The 20,792-nt window shown below is 53.6% G+C and overlaps 1 protein-coding gene across 1 annotated transcript in view; it reads left to right on the top strand.

The window, feature by feature from the left end:
• Positions 1–323: 323 nt before the first annotated feature.
• ap4m1 (adaptor related protein complex 4 subunit mu 1) overlaps positions 324–20,792 on the top strand; it is a gene marked incomplete at both ends in the record, with an annotated part of 168,781 nt that continues 148,312 nt past the window's right edge. The window contains 3 exons of the mRNA XM_067979669.1: positions 324–434; positions 3,681–3,761; positions 5,432–5,494. Coding sequence (XP_067835770.1) covers positions 324–434; positions 3,681–3,761; positions 5,432–5,494 — 255 coding nt within the window. The remainder of the gene's footprint in view (positions 435–3,680; positions 3,762–5,431; positions 5,495–20,792) is intronic.

Below are 20,792 nucleotides of genomic sequence, written 5' to 3'. Positions count from 1 at the left end.
TCATCCCCATCCCCATCCCGACTCTCCCCATCCCCATCCCCATCCCCATCCCCATCCCCATCCCGACTCTCCCCATCCCCATCCCGACTCTCCCCATCCCCATCCCCATCCCCATCCCGACTCTCCCCATCCCCATCCCGACTCTCCCCATCCCCATCCCCATCCCGACTCTCCCCATCCCGACTCTCCCCATCCCCATCCCCATCCCCATCCCCATCCCCATCCCCATCCCGACTCTCCCCATCCCCACTCTCCCCATCCCGACTCTCCCCCCACGGTTTAGGGTCCGGGGGTCTCGCACTGACTTGTATTTTGCTGCACAGGATTATGGGTATATCCAGACCACGTCGAGCGAGGTCCTGAAGAATTTTATCCAGAGCCAGCCGGTGAGCACCAAACCCGGCCACCTCTTCCAGCTCAGTAACATCGGCCTGGTGAGTCCCGGGACCTGCTCCCTTCACCCACATACAGGCGGGGGGTTCATCGTTCATGGGATGGGGTAGATTTGGTGGGGGGGGTGGGGTTCGGGGGTGCGGAGGGTGTGGGGTTCGGGGGTGCGGAGGGCGTGGGGTTCGGGGGTGCGGAGGGCGTGGGGTTCGGGGTGCGGAGGGCGTGGGGTCCGGGGGTGCGGGGGGCGTGGGGTCCGGGGGGTGCGGAGGGTGTGGGGTCCGGAGGTGCGGAGGGTGTGGGGTTCTGGGGTGCGGAGGGTGCGGAGGGTGCGGGGTTCGGAGGGTGCGGGGTTCGGAGGGTGCGGGGTCCGGGGGTGCGGAGGGTGCGGGGTCCGGGGGTGCGGAGGGTGCGGGGTCCGGGGGTGCGGAGGGTGCGGGGTCCGGGGTGCGGAGGGTGCGGGTCCGGGGGTGCGGAGGGTGCGGGGTCCGGGGGTGCGGGGGTCCGGGGGTGCGGAGGGTGCGGGGTCCGGGGGTGCGGAGGGTGTGGGGTTCGGGGGGCGTGGGGTGCGGAGGGTGTGGGGTTCGGGGGTGCGGAGGGTGTGGGGTTCGGGGGGTGCGGAGGGTGTGGGGTTCGGGGGGCGTGGGGTGCGGAGGGTGTGGGGTTCGGGGGGGCGTGGGGTGCGGAGGGTGTGGGGTTCGGGGTTGCGAAGGGTGTGGGGTTCGGAGGGTGCGGAGGGTGTGGGGTTCGGGGGGCGTGGGGTGCGGAGGGTGTGGGGTTCGGGGGCGTGGGGTGCGGAGGGGTGTGGGGTTCGGGGTTGCGAAGGGTGTGGGGTTCGGAGGGTGCGGAGGGTGTGGGGTTCGGGGGGCGTGGGGTGCGGAGGGTGTGGGGTTCGGGGGTGCGGAGGGTGTGGGGTTCGGGGGTGCGGAGGGTGTGGGGTTCGGAGGGTGCGGGGTTCGGGGGGTGCGGAGGGTGTGGGGATCGGGGGTGCGGAGGGTGTGGGGTTCGGGGGTGCGGAGGGTGTGGGGTTCGGGGGTGCGGAGGGTGTGGGGTTCGGAGGGTGCGGGGTTCGGGGGTGCGGAGGGGTGGGGATCGGGGGTGCGGAGGGTGTGGGGTTCGGAGGGTGCGGGGTTCGGGGGTGCGGAGGGTGTGGGGTTCGGGGGTGCGGAGGGTGTGGGGTTCGGAGGGTGCGGGGTTCGGGGGTGCGGAGGGTGTGGGGATCGGGGGTGCGGAGGGTGTGGGGTTCGGGGGGCGTGGGATGCGGAGGGTGTGGGGTTCGGGGGTGCGGAGGGTGTGGGGTTCGGGGGGCGTGGGGTGCGGAGGGTGTGGGGTTCGGGGGTGCGGAGGGTGTGGGGTTCGGAGGGTGCGGGGGTTCGGGGGTGCGGAGGGTGTGGGGATCGGGGGTGCGGAGGGTGTGGGGTTCGGGGGTGCGGAGGGTGTGGGGTTCGGGGTTGCGGAGGGTGTGGGGTTCGGGGGTGTGAGGAGGGTGTGGGGTTCGGGGGTGCGGAGGGTGTGGGGTTCGGGGGTGAGGAGGGTGTGGGGTTCGGGGGTGCGGAGGGTGTGGGGTTCGGGGGTGCGGAGGGTGTGGGGTTCGGGGGCTGCGGGCTGCGGAGGGTGTGGGGGTTCGGGGGGTCCGGGGTGAGGAGTGGGTGGGGTCCGGGGGTGCGGAGGGTGTGGGGTTCGGGGGTGCGGAGGGTGTGGGGTTCGGGGGGTCCGGGGTGAGGAGTGGGTGGGGTTCGGGGGGTGCAGGGTGAGGAGTGGGTGGGGGTTCGGGGGTTGCGGAGGGTGTGGGGTCCGGGGGTGTGTAGGGGGTGGGGTTCGGGGGTCCGGGGTGCGGAGGGCTGGGGTTCGGGGGGTCAGGGGTGCGGAGGGGGGTGGGGTTCGGGGGTCCGGGGTGCTGAGGGGGTGGGGTTCGGGGGTCCGGGGTGCTGAGGGGGTGGGGTTCGGGGGTCCGGGGTGGGGAGAGGGTGGGGTTCGGGGGGTCCGGGGTGCGGAGGGGGTCGGGTTCGGGGGGTGCGGAGGTGGTGGAGTTCGGGGGTGCGGAGGGTGTGGGGTCCGGGTGGTCCGGGGTCCGGGGGGTTGGGGTTCGGGGGTCCGGGGTGCGGAGGGCTGGGGTTCGGGGGTCAGGGGTGCGGAGGGGGGTGGGGTTCGGGGGGTCCGGGGTGCGGAGGGGGTGGGGTTCGGGGTGCGGAGGGGGTGGGGTTCGGGGGGTCCGGGGTGCGGTGGTTGTGAGGTTCGGGTGGTCCGGGGTGCGGAGGGGGGTGGGGTTCGGGGTGCGGAGGGGTGGGGTTCGGAGGGTCCGGGGTGCGGAGGGGGTCGGGTTCGGGGGGTCCGGGGTGGGGAGAGGAGGGTGGGTTCGGGGGGTCCGGGGTGCGGAGGGGGTCGGGTTCGGGGGGTGCGGAGGGGGTGGAGTTCGGGGGTGCGGAGGGTGTGGGGTCAGGGGTGGTCCGGGGTCCGGGGGGTTGGGGTTCAGGGGTCCGGGGTGCGGAGGGGGTGGGGTTCGGGGGGTGCGGAGAGTGTGGGGTTCGGGGGGGGTCCAGGGTGCGGAGGGGGGTGGGGTTCGGGGGGTGCGGAGAGTGTGGGGTTCGGGGGGGTCCAGGGTGCGGAGGGGGTGGGGGTTCGGGGTGCGGAGGGGGTGGGGTTCGGGGGGTGCGGAGAGTGTGGGGTTCGGGGGGGTCCAGGGTGCGGAGGGGGTGGGGTTCGGAGGGTGCGGAGGGGGGGTCCCGGGTGCGGAGGGTGTCGGGTTCGGGGGTCCGGGGTGCGGAGGGGGTGGGGTTCGGGGAGTGCGGAGAGTGTGGGGTTCGGGGGGGTCCAGGGTGCGGAGGGGGTGGGGTTCGGAGGGTGCGGAGGGGGGGTTCCCGGGTGCGGAGGGTGTCGGGTTCGGGGGGTCCGGGGTGCGGAGGGGGGTGGGGTTTGGGGGGGTCCGGGGTGCGGAGGGTGTGGGTTTCGGGGGGGTGCGGAGGGGGGGTCCCGGGTGCGGAGGGGGTCGGGTTCGGGGGGTCCGGGGTGCGGAGGGGGTGGGGTTCGGGGGGTGCGGAGGGGGGGTCCCGGGTGCGGAGGGGGGTCGGGTTCGGGGGTCCGGGGGTGCGGAGGGGGTGGGGGTCCCGGGTGCGGAGGGGGTCGGGTTCGGGGGTCCGGGGGTGCGGAGGGGGTGGGGTTCGGGGGGGTGCGGAGGGGGGGGGGGTCCCGGGTGCGGAGGGGGTCGGGTTCGGGGGTCCGGGGTGCGGAGGGGGTGGGGTTTGGGGGGGTCCGGGGTGCGGAGGGGGTCTTTGTAACCTGTTATTTTGTTGCAGTTTGGTGCAGACACTCAGCAGAACAAGGTGGCTCCCAGCAATGCTGCCAGCAGACCGGTCCTGGCAATGTGTGGGGAAAAGGTAAGTACAAGGGGAGTTGTGGTGGGGGTTGGGAGGGAGGGGAGTGGGGAGTGGGTGGGAGGGAGGGGTGTGGGTGTGGGGTTGGGGGATGGGCGGGAGGGTGTGTGGGGGTGGGCAGCAGGGGGTGGGATTGGGAGAGGATGGGCGAGAGGGGGGTTGTGAGTGTGTGTGGGCGGGAGGGTGTGAGGGAGTACGGTGTGGGTGGGGGGTGGGCAGGGTATGGAAGCTCTTTTCTTTCCCCCCCCCCACCCCGCTCACTCCCTTTCTCCCTCCCCTCGCCCTCCCGCTCTCTCCCTCCCCTCGCCCTCCTGTTCCCTTTCGCCCTCCCGCTCCCCTTCTCCCTCCCGCTCCCCTTCGCCCTCCCGCTCCCCTTCTCCCTCCCCGCTCCCCTCTCGCCCTCCCCGCTCCCCTTCTCCCTCCCGCTCCCCTTCGCCCTCCCGCTCCCCTTCGCCCTCCCGCTCCCCTTCGCCCTCCCGCTCCCCTTCGCCCTCCCGCTCCCCTTCTCCCTCCCGCTCCCCTTCTCCCTCCCGCTCCCCTTCGCCCTCCCGCTCCCCTTCGCCCTCCCGCTCCCCTTCGCCCTCCCGCTCCCCTTCGCCTCTCCGCTCCCCTTCTCCCTCCCGCTCCCTCCCCTCGCCCTCCCGCTCCCTTTCTCCCTCCCCGCTCCCTTTCTCCCTCCCGCTCCCCTTCTCCCTCCCGCTCCCTCCCCTCGCCCTCCCGCTCCCTTTCTCCCTCCCGCTCCCTTTCTCCCTCCCGCTCCCTTTCTCCCTCCCGCTCCCTTTCTCCCTCCCGCTCCCCTTCTCCCTCCCGCTCCCTTTCTCCCTCCCGCACCCTTTCTCCCTCCCGCTCCCCTTCTCCCTCCCGCTCCCTTTCTCCCTCCCGCTCCCCTTCTCCCTCCCGCTCCCTTTCTCCCTCCCGCTCCCCTTCTCCCTCCCGCTCCCTTTCTCCCTCCCGCTCCCTTTCTCCCTCCCCGCTCACCTTTCTCCCTCCCGCTCCCCTTCTCCCTCCCGCTCCCTTTCTCCCTCCCGCTCCCTTTCTCCCTCCCGCTCCCTTTCTCCCTCCCGCTCCCCTTCTCCTCCCCGCTCCCCTTCTCCCTCCCGCTCCCCTTCTCCCTCCCGCTCCCTTCCCTTGCCCTCCCGCTCCCCTTCTCCCTCCCGCTCCCCTTCTCCCTCCCGCTCCCCTTCTCCCTCCCGCTCCCTTTCTCCCTCCCGCTCCCTTTCTCCCTCCCGCTCCCTTTCTCCCTCCCGCTCCCCTTCTCCCTCCCGCTCCCTTTCTCCCTCCCGCTCCCTTTCTCCCTCCCGCTCCCTTTCTCCCTCCCGCTCCCTTTCTCCCTCCCGCTCCCTTTCTCCCTCCCGCTCCCCTTCTCCCCTCCCGCTCCCTTTCTCCCTTCCCGCTCCCTTTCTCCCTCCCGCTCCCTTTCTCCCTCCCGCTCCCTTTCTCCCTCCCGTCTCCCTTTCTCCCTCCGCTCCCTTTCTCCCTCCCGCTCCCTTTCTCCCTCCCGCTCCCTTTCTCCCTCCCGCTCCCCTTCTCCCTCCCGCTCCCTTTCTCCCTCCCGCTACCTTCCTCCCTCCCCTCGCCCTCCCGCCCCCCCGCCCCCTTTCTCCCTCACACATTGGCAGTGGGTGCAGACGTTAAATATTTATCCTTCAAACTGTTTATCATTTTTACCTCAGGGACTGAAAACTGAGATTTTTGTGGATGTTATTGAGAGACTGACGGTGGTAATCGGAGCCAGTGTGAGTACTCTGTCTGATCTCATGTTGTGATGTTATTGAGTGACTGACGGTGGTGATCGGAGCCAGTGTGAGTACTCTGTCTGATCTCATGTTGTGATGTTATTGAGAGACTGATGGTGGTGATCGGAGCCAGTGTGAGTACTCTGTCTGATCCCATTTTGTGATGTTATTGAGAGACTGATGGTGGTGATCGGAGCCAGTGTGAGTACTCTGTCTGATCCCATTTTGTGATGTTATTGAGTGACTGATGGTGGTGATCGGAGCCAGTGTGAGTACTCTGTCTGATCCCATTTTGTGATGTTATTGAGAGACTGATGGTGGTAATCGGAGCCAGTGTGAGTACTCTGTCTGATCTCATGTTGTGATGTTATTGAGAGACTGACAGTGGTGATCGGAGCCAGTGTGAGTACTCTGTCTGATCTCATTTTGTGATGTTATTGAGAGACTGATGGTGGTGATCGGAGCCAGTGTGAGTACTCTGTCTGATCCCATTTTGTGATGTTATTGAGAGACTGATGGTGGTGATCGGAGCCAGTGTGAGTACTCTGTCTGATCCCATTTTGTGATGTTATTGAGTGACTGATGGTGGTGATCGGAGCCAGTGTGAGTACTCTGTCTGATCCCATTTTGTGATGTTATTGAGAGACTGATGGTGGTAATCGGAGCCAGTGTGAGTACTCTGTCTGATCTCATGTTGTGATGTTATTGAGAGACTGACAGTGGTGATCGGAGCCAGTGTGAGTACTCTGTCTGATCTCATTTTGTGATGTTATTGAGAGACTGATGGTGGTGATCGGAGCCAGTGTGAGTACTCTGTCTGATCTCATTTTGTGATGTTATTGAGAGACTGATGGTGGTGATCGGAGCCAGTGTGAGTACTCTGTCTGATCTCATTTTGTGATGTTATTGAGAGACTGATGGTGGTGATCGGAGCCAGTGTGAGTACTCTGTCTGATCCCATTTTGTGATGTTATTGAGAGACTGACGGTGGTGATCGGAGCCAGTGTGAGTACTCTGTCTGATCCCATTTTGTGATGTTATTGAGTGACTGACGGTGGTGATCGGAGCCAGTGTGAGTACTCTGTCTGATCCCATTTTGTGATGTTATTGAGAGACTGACGGTGGTGATCGGAGCCAGTGTGAGTACTCTGTCTGATCCCATTTTGTGATGTTATTGAGTGACTGACGGTGGTGATCGGAGCCAGTGTGAGTACTCTGTCTGATCTCATGTTGTGATGTTATTGAGAGACTGACGGTGGTGATCGGAGCCAGTGTGAGTACTCTGTCTGATCCCATTTTGTGATGTTATTGAGAGACTGATGGTGGTGATCGGAGCCAGTGTGAGTACTCTGTCTGATCTCATGTTGTGATGTTATTGAGAGACTGACGGTGGTGATCGGAGCCAGTGTGAGTACTCTGTCTGATCTCATGTTGTGATGTTATTGAGAGACTGACGGTGGTAATCGGAGCCAGTGTGAGTACTCTGTCTGATCTCATGTTGTGATGTTATTGAGAGACTGACGGTGGTGATCGGAGCCAGTGTGAGTACTCTGTCTGATCTCATTTTGTGATGTTATTGAGTGACTGACGGTGGTGATCGGAGCCAGTGTGAGTACTCTGTCTGATCCCATTTTGTGATGTTATTGAGAGACTGACGGTGGTGATCGGAGCCAGTGTGAGTACTCTGTCTGATCCCATTTTGTGATGTTATTGAGAGACTGATGGTGGTGATCGGAGCCAGTGTGAGTACTCTGTCTGATCTCATTTTGTGATGTTATTGAGTGACTGACGGTGGTGATCGGAGCCAGTGTGAGTACTCTGTCTGATCTCATTTTGTGATGTTATTGAGAGACTGACGGTGGTGATCGGAGCCAGTGTGAGTACTCTGTCTGATCCCATTTTGTGATGTTATTGAGAGACTGACGGTGGTGATCGGAGCCAGTGTGAGTACTCTGTCTGATCCCATTTTGTGATGTTATTGAGAGACTGACGGTGGTGATCGGAGCCAGTGTGAGTACTCTGTCTGATCTCATTTTGTGATGTTATTGAGAGACTGACGGTGGTGATCGGAGCCAGTGTGAGTACTCTGTCTGATCTCATTTTGTGATGTTATTGAGAGACTGACGGTGGTGATCGGAGCCAGTGTGAGTACTCTGTCTGATCCCATTTTGTGATGTTATTGAGAGACTGACGGTGGTGATCGGAGCCAGTGTGAGTACTCTGTCTGATCCCATTTTGTGATGTTATTGAGTGACTGATGGTGGTGATCGGAGCCAGTGTGAGTACTCTGTCTGATCTCATGTTGTGATGTTATTGAGTGACTGATGGTGGTGATCGGAGCCAGTGTGAGTACTCTGTCTGATCCCATTTTGTGATGTTATTGAGAGACTGACGGTGGTGATCGGAGCCAGTGTGAGTACTCTGTCTGATCCCATTTTGTGATGTTATTGAGAGACTGACGGTGGTGATCGGAGCCAGTGTGAGTACTCTGTCTGATCTCATTTTGTGATGTTATTGAGAGACTGACGGTGGTGATCGGAGCCAGTGTGAGTACTCTGTCTGATCTCATTTTGTGATGTTATTGAGAGACTGACGGTGGTGATCGGAGCCAGTGTGAGTACTCTGTCTGATCCCATTTTGTGATGTTATTGAGAGACTGACGGTGGTGATCGGAGCCAGTGTGAGTACTCTGTCTGATCCCATTTTGTGATGTTATTGAGTGACTGATGGTGGTGATCGGAGCCAGTGTGAGTACTCTGTCTGATCTCATTTTGTGATGTTATTGAGTGACTGATGGTGGTGATCGGAGCCAGTGTGAGTACTCTGTCTGATCCCATTTTGTGATGTTATTGAGAGACTGACGGTGGTGATCGGAGCCAGTGTGAGTACTCTGTCTGATCCCATGTTGTGATGTTATTGAGAGACTGATGGTGGTGATCGGAGCCAGTGTGAGTACTCTGTCTGATCCCATTTTGTGATGCTATTGAGAGACTGACGGTGGTGATCGGAGCCAGTGTGAGTACTCTGTCTGATCCCATTTTGTGATGTTATTGAGAGACTGACGGTGGTGATCGGAGCCAGTGTGAGTACTCTGTCTGATCTCATTTTGTGATGTTATTGAGAGACTGACGGTGGTGATCGGAGCCAGTGTGAGTACTCTGTCTGATCTCATGTTGTGATGTTATTGAGAGACTGACGGTGGTGATCGGAGCCAGTGTGAGTACTCTGTCTGATCCCATTTTGTGATGCTATTGAGAGACTGATGGTGGTGATCGGAGCCAGTGTGAGTACTCTGTCTGATCCCATTTTGTGATGTTATTGAGAGACTGATGGCCTGGACTAAAAATCCGGAGTCATGAATTCAAATCCCGCCATGGCAGTTGGCAAATTTAAATCCAATTAATTAAATTCAATTAATGAAATAAAAATCTGGAATTAAAATACTAGTATCAGTAATGGTGGCCATGAAACTACTGGATTGTCGTAAAAACCCATCCGGTTCACTAAATGTCCTTTAGGGAATGAAACCTGTCGCCCTTACCCGGTCTGGCCTACATGTTACTCCAGACCCACAGCAGTGTGGTTGATTCTTAATTGCCCTCTGAAATGGCCCTTGCAAGACACTCAGTTGTAAAATCTCGCTCCAGAAAAGTCACAATAAGAATAAAACCGGACGGACCACCCGGTATCAGACCACTAGGCACCGGACACGACAAAGGCAAACCAAGCCCAGTCGACCCTGCAAAGTCCTCCTCACTAACATCTGGGGACTTGTGCCAAAATTGGGAGAGCTGTCCCACAGACTAGTCAAGCAACAGCCTGACATAGCCAAACTCACAGAATCATACCTTTCAGCCAACGTCCCAGACTCTTCCATCACCATCCCTGGGTATGTCCTGTCCCACCGGCAGGACAGACCCACCAGAGGTGGCGGTACAGTGATATACAGTCAGGAGGGAGTGACCCTGGGAGTCCTCAACATTGACTCTGGACCCCATGAAATCTCATGGCATCAGGTCAAACATGGGCAAGGAACCCTCCTGCTGATTACCACCTACCGCCCTCCCTCAGCTGATGAATCAGTCCTCCTCCATGTTGAGCACCACTTGGAGGAAGCACTGAGGGTAGCAAGGGCACAAAATGTACTCTGGGTGGGGGACTTCAATGTCCATCACCAAGAGTGGCTCGGTAGCACCACTACTGACCGAACTGGCCGAGTCCTGAAGGACATAGCTACCAGACTGGGCCTGCGGCAGGTGGTGAGCGAACCAACACGAGGGAAAAACTGACTTGACGTCGTCCTCACCAATCTACCTGTCGCAATTGCATCTGTCCATGCCAGTATTGGTAGGAGTGACCACCGCACAGTCCTCGTGGAGATGAAGTCCCGTCTTCGCACTGAGGACACCATCCAACGTGTTGTGTGGCACTACCACCGTGCTAAATAGGATAGATTCAGAACAGATCTAGCAGCTCAAAACTGGGCATCCATGAGGCGCTGTGGGCCATCAGCAGCAGCAGAATTGTATTCCAGCACAATCTGTAACCTCATGGCCCGGCATATTCCTCACTCTACCATTACCAACAAGCCAGGGGATCAACCCTGGTTCAATGAGGAGTGCAGAAGAGCATGCCAGGAGCAGCACCAGGCGTACCTAAAAATGAGGTGCCAACCTGGTGAAGCTACAACTCAGGACTACATGCATGCTAAACAGCGGAAGCAACATGCTATAGACCGAGCTAAGCGATTTCACAACCAACGGATCAGATCAAAGCTCTGCAGTCCTGGCATATCCAGTCGTGAATGGTGGTGGACAATTAAACAACTAACGGGAGGAGGAGGCTCTGTAAACATCCCCATCCTCAATGATGGCGGAGTCCAGCACGTGAGTGCAAAAGACAAGGCTGAAGTGTTTGCAACCATCTTCAGCCAGAAGTGCCGAGTGGATGATCCATCTCGGCCTCCTCCAGATATCCCCACCATCACAGAAGCCAGTCTTCAGCCAATTCGATTCACTCCACGTGATATCAAGAAACGGCAGAGTGCACTGGATACAGCAAAGGCTCTGGGCCCCGACAACATCCCGGCTGTAGTGCTGAAGACTTGTGCTCCAGAACTAGCTGCGCCTCTAGCCAAGCTGTTCCAGTACAGCTATAACACTGGCATCTACCCGACAATGTGGAAAATTGCCCAGGTATGTCCTGTCCACAAAGAGCAGGACAAATCCAATCCAGCCAATTACCGCCCCATCAGTCTACTCTCAATCATCAGCAAAGTGATGGAAGGTGTCGTCGACAGTGCTATCAAGCAGCACTTACTCACCAATAACCTGCTCACCGATGCTCAGTTTGGGTTCCACCAGGACCACTCGGCTCCAGACCTCATTACAGCCTTGGTCCAAACATGGACAAAAGAGCTGAATTCCAGAGGTGAGGTGAGAGTGACTGCCCTTGACATCAAGGCAGTATTTGACCGAGTGTGGCACCAAGGAGCCCTAGTAAAATTGAAGTCAATGGGAATCGGGGAAAATTCTCCAGTGGCTGGAGTCATACCTTGCACAAAGGAAGATCATAGAAGTTACAACATGGAAACAGGCCCTTCGGCCCAACATGTCCATGTCGCCCAGTTTATACCACTAAGCTCGTCCCAATTGCCTGCACTTGGCCCATATCCCTCTATACCCATCTTACCCATGTAACTGTCCAAATGCTTTTTAAAAGACAAAATTGTACCCGCCTCTACTACTGCCTCTGGCAGCTCGTTCCAGACACTCACCACCCTTTGAGTGAAAAAATTGCCCCTCTGGACCCTTTTGTATCTCTCCCCTCTCACCTTAAATCTATGCCCCCTCGTTATAGACTCCCCTACCTTTGGGAAAAGATTTTGACTATCGACCTTATCTATGCCCCTCATTATTTTATAGACTTCTATAAGATCACCCCTTAACCTCCTACTCTCCAGGGAAAAAAGTCCCAGTCTGTCTAACCTCTCCCTATAAGTCAAACCATCAAGTCCCGGTAGCATCCTAGTAAATCTTTTCTGCACTCTTTCTAGTTTAATAATATCCTTTCTATAATAGGGTGACCAAAACTGTACACAGTACTCCAAGTGTGGCCTCACCAATGCCCTGTACAACTTCAACAAGACATCCCAACTCCTGTATTCAATGTTCTGACCAATGAAACCAAGCATGCCGAATGCCTTCTTCACCACCCGATCCACCTGTGACTCCACTTTCAAGGAGCTATGAACCTGTACTCCGAGATCTCTTTGTTCTATAACTCTCCCCAACGCCCTACCATTAACGGAGTAGGTCCTGGCCCGATTCGATCTACCAAAATGCATCACCTCACATTTATCTAAATTAAACTCCATCTGCCATTCATCGGCCCACTGGCCCAATTTATCAAGATCCCGTTGCAATCCCAGATAACCTTCTTCACTGTCCACAATGCCACCAATCTTGGTGTCATCTGCAAACTTACTAACCATGCCTCCTAAATTCTCATCCAAATCATTAATATAAATAACAAATAACAGCGGACCCAGCACCGATCCCTGAGGCACACCGCTGGACACAGGCATCCAGTTTGAAAAACAACCCTCTACAACCACCCTCTGTCTTCTGTCGTCAAGCCAATTTTGTATCCAATTGGCTACCTCACCTTGGATCCCATGAGATTTAACCTTATGTAACAACCTACCATGCGGTACCTTGTCAAAGGCTTTGCTGAAGTCCATGTAGACCACGTCTACTGCACAGCCCTCATCTATCTTCTTGGTTACCCCTTCAAAAAACTCAATCAAATTCGTGAGACATGATTTTCCTCTCACAAAACCATGCTGACTGTTCCTAATGAGTCCCTGCATCTCCAAATGCCTGTAGATCCTGTCCCTCAGAATACCCTCTAACAACTTACCCACTACAGATGTCAGGCTCACTGGTCTGTAGTTCCCAGGCTTTTCCCTGCCGCCCTTCTTAAACAAAGGCACAACATTTGCTACCCTCCAATCTTCAGGCACCTCACCTGTAACGGTGGATGATTCAAATATCTCTGCTAGGGGACCCGCAATTTCCTCCCTAACCTCCCATAACGTCCTGGGATACATTTCATCAGGTCCCGGAGATTTATCGACCTTGATGCGCGTTAAGACTTCCAGCACCTCCCTCTCTGTAATATGTACACTCCTCAAGACATCACTATTTATTTCCCCAAGTTCCCTAACATCCATGCCTTTCTCAACCGTAAATACCGATGTGAAATATTCATTCAGGATCTCACCCATCTCTTGTGGTTCCGCACATAGATGACCTTGTTGATCCTTAAGAAGCCCTACTCTCTCCCTAGTTACTCTTTTGCCCTTTATGTATTTGTAGAAGCTCTTTGGATTCTCCTTTGCCTTATCTGCCAAAGCAATCTCATGTCCCCTTTTTGCCCTCCATGGTAGTGGTTGTTGGAGGCCAATCATCTCAGCCCCAGGACATTGCTGCAGGAGTTCCTCAGGGCACTGTCCTGGGCCCAATCATCTTCAGCTGCTTCATCAATGACCTTCCCTCCATCATAAGGTCAGAAATGGGGATGTTCGCTGATGATTGCACAGTGTTCAGTTCCATTCGCAACCCCTCAGATAATGAAGCAGTCCGAGCCCGCATGCAGCAGGACCTGGACAACATCCAGGCTTGGGCTCATAAGTGGCAAGTAACATTCGCGCCAGATAAGTGCCAGGCAATGACCATCTCCAACAAGAGAGAGTCTAACCACCTCCCCTTGACATTCAATGGCATTACCATCGCCGAATCCCCCACCATCAACATCCTGGGGGTCACCATTGACCAGAAACTTAACTGGACCAGCCACATAAATACTGTGGCTACGAGAGCAGGTCAGAGGCTGGGTATTCTGCGGCGAGTGACTCACCTCCTGACTCCCCAAAGCCTTTCCACCATCTACAAGGCACAAGTCAGGAGTGTGATGGAATACTCTCCACTTGCCTGGATGAGTGCAGCTCCAACAATGCTCACGAAGCTCGACACCATCCAGGACAAAGCAGCCCGCTTGATTGGCACCCCATCCACCACCCGAAACATTCACTCCCTTCACCACCGGCGCACAGTGGCTGCAGTGTGTACCATCCACAGGATGCACTGCAGCAACTCGTCAAGGCTTCTTCGACAGCACCTCCCAAACCCGCGACCTCTACCACCTAGAAGGACAAGAGCAGCATGCACATGGGAACACCACCACCTGCACGTTCCCCTCCAAGTCACACACCATCCTGACTTGGAAATATATCGGCCGTTCCTTCATCGTCGCTGGGTCAAAATCCTGGAACTCCCTTCCTAACAGCACTGTGGGAGAACCGTCACCACACGGACTGCAGCGGTTCAAGAAGGCGGCTCACCACCACCTTCTCAAGGGCAATTAGGGATGGGCAATAAATGCCGGCCTCGCCAGCGACGCCCACATCCCATGAACAAATTTTTAAAAACTCTGTCTGATCTCATTTTGTGATGTTATTGAGAGACTGACCGTGGTGATCGGAGCCAGTGTGAGTACTCTGTCTGATCTCATTTTGTGGATGTTATTGAGTGACTGACGGTGGTGATCGGAGCCAGTGTGAGTACTCTGTCTGATCTCATTTTGTGATGTTATTGAGTGACTGACGGTGGTGATCGGAGCCAGTGTGAGTATTCTGTCTGATCTCATGTTGACCAAGCTGTCCGCTGGGCACTGCTCCCTAATCACGCTGCCCACAGGAGTCCGCCTCCAAAGTTAAGTCCACGTTCGCCGTGCATGAAATATCCTGGGCAGCGGGTCTCGTGGTGAATCATATTGTCGGAATTCACTGCTCCTGTCCTCTCTAAATCAGTAGGAAAATACCACGTTGACCGACCCTGTAGCTCAGGTAAACCACTGAATCAGATTTACTGCAAAGATTCTTGGACTTGGGTGCACAGGGCACAATTTCAAAACTTGCTGATAACAAAAGTTGTAAGTGTAGTGAGCAGTGAGGAGGATAGTGATAGACTTCAAGAGGACGTAGACAGGCTGGTGGAATGGGCGGACACGTGGCAGATGAAATTTAACGCAGAGAAGTGTGATATGATACATTTCGGTAGGAAGAACGAGGAGAGGCAATATAAACGAGAGGGTACAATTCTGAAAGGGGTAAAGGAACAGAGAGACCCGGGAGTGTATGTGTACCAATCTTTGAAGGTGGCAGGGCAAGTTGAAAAAGTGGTTGGAAAAGCATACGGGATCCTGGGCTTTATAAATAGAGGCAGAGAGTACAAAAGCAAGGAAGTTATGGTGAACCTTTATAAAACACTGGTTCAACCACAACTGGAGTATTGTGTCCAATTCTGGGCACCGCACTTCAGGAAAGATGTGAAGGCCTTAGAGAGGGTGCAGAAGAGATTTACTAGAATGATTCCAGGGATGAGGGACTTTAGTTACGTGGATAGACTGGAGAAGCTGGGGTTGTTCTCCTTGGAGTAGAGAAGGTTGAGAGGAGATTTGATAGAAGTGTTCAAAATCATGACTGGTTTAGATAAAGTAAATAAAGAGAAACTGTTTCCATTGGTGGAAGGGTCGAGAATCAGAGGACATTGATTTAAGGTGATTGACAAAAGAACCAAAGGCGACATGAGGAGAAACCTTTTTTACACAGAGAGTGGTTCTGATCGGGAATTCACTGCCTGAAAGGGCGGTGGAAGCAGATTCATAAGTAACTTTCAAAAGGGAATTGGATAAATACTTGAAGGGAAAATATTTGCAGGGCTCCGAAGAAAGAGCAGGGGAATGGGACTTGCTGGATTACTCTTATAAAGGGCTGGCACAGGCTTGATGGGCCGAATGGCCTCATTAGCTGTAACCATTCTATGATTCTATGATGTCAAAACTGTACAAAAGCAAGAACAAAGCACCAGATCAACTTTGGACCATCTGGCACAAAAGGAGAAGTCCCAGGCTCAGACTGCTGTTTCGTAACTTCTGATTGTGAGTTCATGACAAAATTATCCTCTGAGACACTGTTAGTCCAAACATACAGTGGGACAGAGATAGAGGGAAAGGACAGAGAATGATCCTCTGAGACACTGTTAGTCTGAACATCCAGTGAGACAGAGATAGAGGGAAAGGACAGAGAATGATCCTCTGAGACACTGTTAGTCTGAAGATACAGTGAGACAGAGATAGAGGGAAAGGACAGAGAATGATCCTCTGAGACACTGTTAGTCTGAACATACAGTGAGACAGAGATAGAGGGAAAGGACAGAGAATGATCCTCTGAGACACTGTTAGTCTAAACATACAGTGGGACAGAGATAGAGGGAAAGGACAGAGAATGATCCTCTGAGACACTGTTAGTCTGAAGATACAGTGAGACAGAGATAGAGGGAAAGGACAGAGAATGATCCTCTGAGACACTGTTAGTCTGAACATACAGTGGGACAGAGATAGAGGGAAAGGACAGAGAATGATCCTCTGAGACACTGTTAGTCTAAACATACAGTGAGACAGAGATAGAGGGAAAGGACAGAGAATGATCCTCTGAGACACTGTTAGTCTAAACATACAGTGAGACAGAGATAGAGGGAAAGGACAGAGAATGATCCTCTGAGACACTGTTAGTCTGAACATACAGTGGGACAGAGATAGAGGGAAAGGACAGAGAATGATCCTCTGAGACACTGTTAGTCTGAACATACAGTGAGACAGAGATAGAGGGAAAGGACAGAGAATGATCCTCTGAGACACTGTTAGTCTAAACATACAGTGAGACAGAGATAGAGGGAAAGGACAGAGAATGATCCTCTGAGACACTGTTAGTCTAAACATACAGTGAGACAGAGATAGAGGGAAAGGACAGAGAATGATCCTCTGAGACACTGTTAGTCTAAACATACAGTGAGACAGAGATAGAGGGAAAGGACAGAGAATGATCCTCTGAGACACTGTTAGTCTGAACATACGGTGAGACAGAGATAGAGGGAAAGGACAGAGAATGATCCTCTGAGACACTGTTAGTCTGAACATCCAGTGAGACAGAGATAGAGGGGAAGGAAATGGAATGATCCTCTGAGACACTGTTAGTCTGAACATACAGTGGGACAGAGATAGAGGGAAAGGACAGAGAATGATCCTCTGAGACACTGTTAGTCTGAACATACAGTGAGACAGAGATAGAGGGAAAGGACAGAGAATGATCCTCTGAGACACTGTTAGTCTGAACATACGGTGAGACAGAGATAGAGGGAAAGGACAGAGAATGATCCTCTGAGACACTGTTAGTCTGAACATCCAGTGAGACAGAGATAGAGGGGAAGGAAATGGAATGATCCTCTGAGACACTGTTAGTCTGAACATACAGTGGGACAGAGATAGAGGGAAAGGACAGAGAATGATCCTCTGAGACACTGTTAGTCTGAAGATACAGTGGGACAGAGATAGAGGGGAAGGACATGGAATGATCCTCTGAGACACTGTTAGTCTGAACATACAGTGGACAGAGATAGAGGGAAAGGACAGAGAATGATCCTCTGAGACACTGTTAGTCTGAACATACAGTGGACAGAGATAGAGGGAAAGGACATAGAATGATCCTCTGAGACACTGTTAGTCTGAACATACAGTGGGACAGAGATAGAGGGGAAGGACAGAGAATGATCCTCTGAGACACTGTTAGTCTGAACATACAGTGGGACAGAGATAGAGGGAAAGGACAGAGAATGATCCTCTGAGACACTGTTAGTCTAAACATACAGTGGGACAGAGATAGAGGGAAAGGACAGAGAATGATCCTCTGAGACACTGTTAGTCTGAACATACAGTGAGACAGAGATAGAGGGAAAGGACAGAGAATGATCCTCTGAGACACTGTTAGTCTGAACGTACAGTGGGACAGAGATAGAGGGGAAGGACAGAGAATGATCCTCTGAGACACTGTTAGTCTGAACATACAGTGGGACAGAGATAGAGGGAAAGGACAGAGAATGATCCTCTGAGACACTGTTAGTCTGAACATACAGTGGGACAGAGATAGAGGGAAAGGACAGAGAATGATCCTCTGAGACACTGTTAGTCTGAAGATACAGTGGGACAGAGATAGAGGGAAAGGACAAAGAATGATCCTCTGAGACACTGTTAGTCTGAACATACAGTGAGACAGAGATAGAGGGAAAGGACAGAGAATGATCCTCCGAGACACTGTTAGTCTGAACATACAGTGGGACAGAGATAGAGGGAAAGGACAGAGAATGATCCTCTGAGACACTGTTAGTCTGAAGATACAGTGGGACAGAGATAGAGGGAAAGGACAGAGAATGATCCTCTGAGACACTGTTAGTCTGAAGATACAGTGGGACAGAGATAGAGGGAAAGGACAGAGAATGATCCTCTGAGACACTGTTAGTCTGAAGATACAGTGGACAGAGATAGAGGGAAAGGACAGAGAATGATCCTCTGAGACACTGTTAGTCTGAAGATACAGTGGGACAGAGATAGAGGGGAAGGACATGGAATGATCCTCTGAGACACTGTTACTCTAAACATACAGTGGGACAGAGATAGAGGGAAAGGACAGAGAATGATCCTCTGAGACACTGTTAGTCTGAACATACAGTGGGACAGAGATAGAGGGAAAGGACAGAGAATGATCCTCTGAGACACTGTTAGTCTGAACATACAGTGGGACGGAGATAGAGGGGAAGGACAGAGAATGATCCTCTGAGACACTGTTAGTCTGAACATCCAGTGGGACAGAGATAGAGGGAAAGGACAGAGAATGATCCTCTGAGACACTGTTAGTCTGAACATACAGTGGGACAGAGATAGAGGGAAAGGACAGAGAATGATCCTCTGAGACACTGTTAGTCTGAACATACAGTGAGACAGAGATAGAGGGAAAGGACAGAGAATGATCCTCTGAGACACTGTTAGTCTGAACATCCAGTGAGACAGAGATAGAGGGAAAGGACAGAGAATGATCCTCTGAGACACTGTTAGTCTGAACATACAGTGGGACAGAGATAGAGGGAAAGGACAGAGAATGATCCTCTGAGACACTGTTAGTCTGAACATACAGTGGGACAGAGATAGAGGGAAAGGACAGAGAATGATCCTCTGAGACACTGTTAGTCTGAACATACAGTGGGACAGAGATAGAGGGGAAGGACAGAGAATGATCCTCTGAGACACTGTTAGTCTGAACATACAGTGGGACAGAGATAGAGGGAAAGGACAGAGAATGATCCTCTGAGACACTGTTAGTCTAAACATACAGTGGGACAGAGATAGAGGGAAAGGACAGAGAATGATCCTCTGAGACACTGTTAGTCTGAACATACAGTGAGACAGAGATAGAGGGGAAGGACAGAGAATGATCCTCTGAGACACTGTTAGTCTGAACATACAGTGGGACAGAGATAGAGGGAAAGGACAGAGAATGATCCTCTGAGACACTGTTAGTCTGAACATACAGTGGGACAGAGATAGAGGGAAAGGACAGAGAATGATCCTCTGAGACACTGTTAGTCTGAACATACACTGAGACAGAGATAGAGGGAAAGGACAGAGAATGATCCTCTGAGACACTGTTAGTCTGAACATACAGTGAGACAGAGATAGAGGGAAAGGACAGAGAATGATCCTCTGAGACACTGTTAGTCTGAAGATACAGTGGGACAGAGATAGAGGGAAAGGACAGAGAATGATCCTCTGAGACACTGTTAGTCTGAACATACAGTGGGACAGAGATAGAGGGAAAGGACAGAGAATGATCCTCTGATACACTGTTAGTCTGAACATACACTGAGACAGAGATAGAGGGAAAGGACAGAGAATGATCCTCTGAGACACTGTTAGTCTGAACATACAGTGGGACAGAGATAGAGGGAAAGGACAGAGAATGATCCTCTGAGACACTGTTAGTCTGAACATACAGTGGGACAGAGATAGAGGGGAAGGACAGAGAATGATCCTTTGAGACACTGTTAGTCTGAACATACAGTGAGACAGAGATAGAGGGAAAGGACAGAGAATGATCCTCTGAGACACTGTTAGTCTGAACATACAGTGAGACAGAGATAGAGGGAAAGGACAGAGAATGATCCTCTGAGACACTGTTAGTCTGAACATACAGTGAGACAGAGATACAGGGAAAGGACAGAGAATGATCCTCTGAGACACTGTTAGTCTGAACATATAGTGAGACAGAGATAGAGGGAAAGGACAGAGAATGATCCTCTGAGACACTGTTAGTCTGAACATACAGTGGGACAGAGACAGGGGGAAAGGACAGAGAATGATCCTCTGAGACACTGTTAGTCTGAACATACAGTGGGACAGAGACAGGGGGAAAGGACAGAGAATGATCCTGAGACACTGTTAGTCTGAACATATAGTGAGACAGAGATAGAGGGAAAGGACAGAGAATGATCCTCTGAGACACTGTTAGTCTGAACATACAGTGAGACAGAGATAGAGGGAAAGGACAGAGAATGATCCTCTGAGACACTGTTAGTCTGAACATATCGTGAGACAGAGATAGAGGGAAAGGACAGAGAATGATCCTCTGAGACACTGTTAGTCTGAAGATACAGTGGGACAGAGATCGAGGGAAAGGACAGAGAATGATCCTCTGAGACACTGTTAGTCTGAACATACAGTGGGACAGAGATAGAGGGAAAGGACAGGGAATGATCCTCTGAGACACTGTTAGTCTGAACATATAGTGAGACAGAGATAGAGGGAAAGGACAGAGAATGATCCTCTGAGACACTGTTAGTCTGAACATACAGTGGGACAGAGATAGAGGGAAAGGACAGAGAATGATCCTCTGAGACACTGTTCGTCTGAAGATACAGTGAGACAGAGATAGAGGGAAAGGACAGAGAATGATCCTCTGAGACACTGTCAGTCTAAACATACAGTGGGACAGAGATAGAGGGAAAGGACAGAGAATGATCCTCTGAGACACTGAGTCTAAACATACAGTGGGACAGAGATAGAGGGAAAGGACAGAGAATGATCCTCTGAGACACTGTTAGTCTGAACATACAGTGGGACAGAGATAGAGGGAAAGGACAGAGAACGATCCTCTGAGACACTGTTAGTCTGAACATACAGTGGGACAGAGATAGAGGGAAAGGACAGAGAATGATCCTCTGAGACACTGTTAGTCTAAACATACAGTGGGACAGAGATAGAGGGAAAGGACAGAGAACGATCCTCTGAGACACTGTTAGTCTGAACATCCAGTGAGACAGAGATAGAGGGAAAGGACAGAGAATGATCC

Source organism: Heptranchias perlo, unplaced genomic scaffold, assembly GCF_035084215.1.
Source record: "Heptranchias perlo isolate sHepPer1 unplaced genomic scaffold, sHepPer1.hap1 HAP1_SCAFFOLD_497, whole genome shotgun sequence".
Classification (NCBI taxonomy): domain Eukaryota; kingdom Metazoa; phylum Chordata; class Chondrichthyes; order Hexanchiformes; family Hexanchidae; genus Heptranchias; species Heptranchias perlo.
This window is presented reverse-complemented; position numbering and strand designations above follow the sequence as displayed.